This window comes from Lucilia cuprina, unplaced genomic scaffold (assembly GCF_022045245.1).
Source record: "Lucilia cuprina isolate Lc7/37 unplaced genomic scaffold, ASM2204524v1 Scaffold_5275, whole genome shotgun sequence".
Lineage (NCBI taxonomy): Eukaryota > Metazoa > Arthropoda > Insecta > Diptera > Calliphoridae > Lucilia > Lucilia cuprina.
This window is the reverse complement of record NW_025810216.1, coordinates 1-1,536: the sequence shown is the minus strand read 5'-3', so window position 1 is coordinate 1,536 and position 1,536 is coordinate 1. Positions and strand designations below refer to the sequence as shown.

General features: G+C 33.4%; 1 protein-coding gene across 1 annotated transcript; it reads right to left on the bottom strand.

Annotated features, from left to right (window-relative positions):
- Positions 1 to 401: 401 nt before the first annotated feature.
- Positions 402 to 1,530, bottom strand: LOC124421199 (collagen alpha-1(XI) chain-like). Its single transcript, XM_046956044.1, has 2 exons — positions 920 to 1,530; positions 402 to 851 (listed from the first exon to the last, which is right to left on the bottom strand). Exons 1-2 carry the CDS (start codon positions 1,445 to 1,447, stop codon positions 708 to 710), a joined length of 672 nt encoding a protein of 223 aa, XP_046812000.1. The 5' UTR covers positions 1,448 to 1,530; the 3' UTR covers positions 402 to 707.
- Positions 1,531 to 1,536: the final 6 nt, after the last annotated feature.

The window sequence follows — 1,536 nt, the reverse complement described above, 5'->3', positions numbered from 1 at the left end:
ATAGTCTAGTCTATAGTCTAGTCTATAGTCTAGTCTATAGTCTAGTCTATAGTCTAGTCTATAGTCTAGTCTATAGTATTGTCTATAGACTAGTTTATAGTCTAGTCTATAGTCTAGTCTATAGTCTAGTTTATAGTATAGTCTATAGTCTAGTCTATAGTTTAGTCTATAGTCTAGTCTATAGTCTAGTCTATAGTCTAGTCTATAGTCTAGTCTATAGTCTAGTCTATTGTCTAGTCTATAGTCTAGTCTATGGTCTAGTCTATTGTCTAGTCTATTGTCTAGTCTATAGTCTAGTCTGTTCACAAAATTTCCTTTGCAATTCGATTATTCTAAATCGTGAGGGAACTCAGCCAATGTATTACCAACACATCAAAAATAAGAGACCTATAAAATAAATTTTTGTATTTCTTTTATAAATTGTTTCTAAATTTTATTTTAAATTTACAAACTCTTCATCTTTAACTTAACTGTACAGACTCTCTCAGCTTAAATTAAAAAAATCTTAAAAACTATTAAATGCTCGTACATTTTTAATTATCAAAAAAAACTTATCTTAAGCAAACAAAATGGCAGTCAACAATTCAAACTTAACTGTTTTCATATACATGGACTAAGTATTCTTAGACTAACATAAAAGATTTGGTATACAGAGATTCAAAATTTCAGAATTTAATGAACAATATTAATTAAACTAAAATTGACAACTACTTAAAGCAAACGGGGCCAACTTTAAAGCCAAAAGCTTGATTTTCTTTGCCATAGTCCGAGGGCAAAAAGTCGTTCAGAGGCAGATAGTTCAAACGTTTTGTGGTGAATAATAAGACGGTAGAACCGGACGAATAAGAGTTCTAAAAGTATGAAAACATTAGGGGAAAAAATTATTGGAAATTTTTATTTCAAAATTTCTACAACTTACCGCACATTCATCTTTTATCACCTTCGGTTTGAGCGCTGCCTCTTTTATTGTTATTTCCACTTCATTATCGCCCATAAATTTAAGAGACTTTTCGTAATTGTTTTGAGCACGATCATGCCAGGCCACCGAGTTGCGACAATAGTATGTAAAGTTTTGATAGGCTTCTTCAGATAAAAGTTTTAGGAAAGTTAATTGCACAACACCAACACCATCATAACTAATTTTAGCTCCACCCTGCATTTGAGAGAACCATTGCTTTTCGTTCGAGTAGCGCATAGGCACTAGGGGTCTTTCTGAAGTGTGAACATCGGGATATATACAGGTTTCTCCATAACTAGACATTTTACAATAAACCTTAATAGCATCGTCGGGCATACCACCGTTAGGATCAATCCAATACCAATCATCTTCGAATTGTGTATGAGCATAATGTAAATCACGACATGTTCGTCCCGGATTATCTTGGGTGCCTGTGGGTTTGCGAATTTTATCCATTTCTTGACGCATGCCATAAATGGCATTATACATATCGACGATTTTGTCGGTGGCCTCAGAGGAATCATTTTTCTTCTTTTTCTTGCGTTTTGTTTTCTTTTTATCTTCGTTGGCTCTTGCTA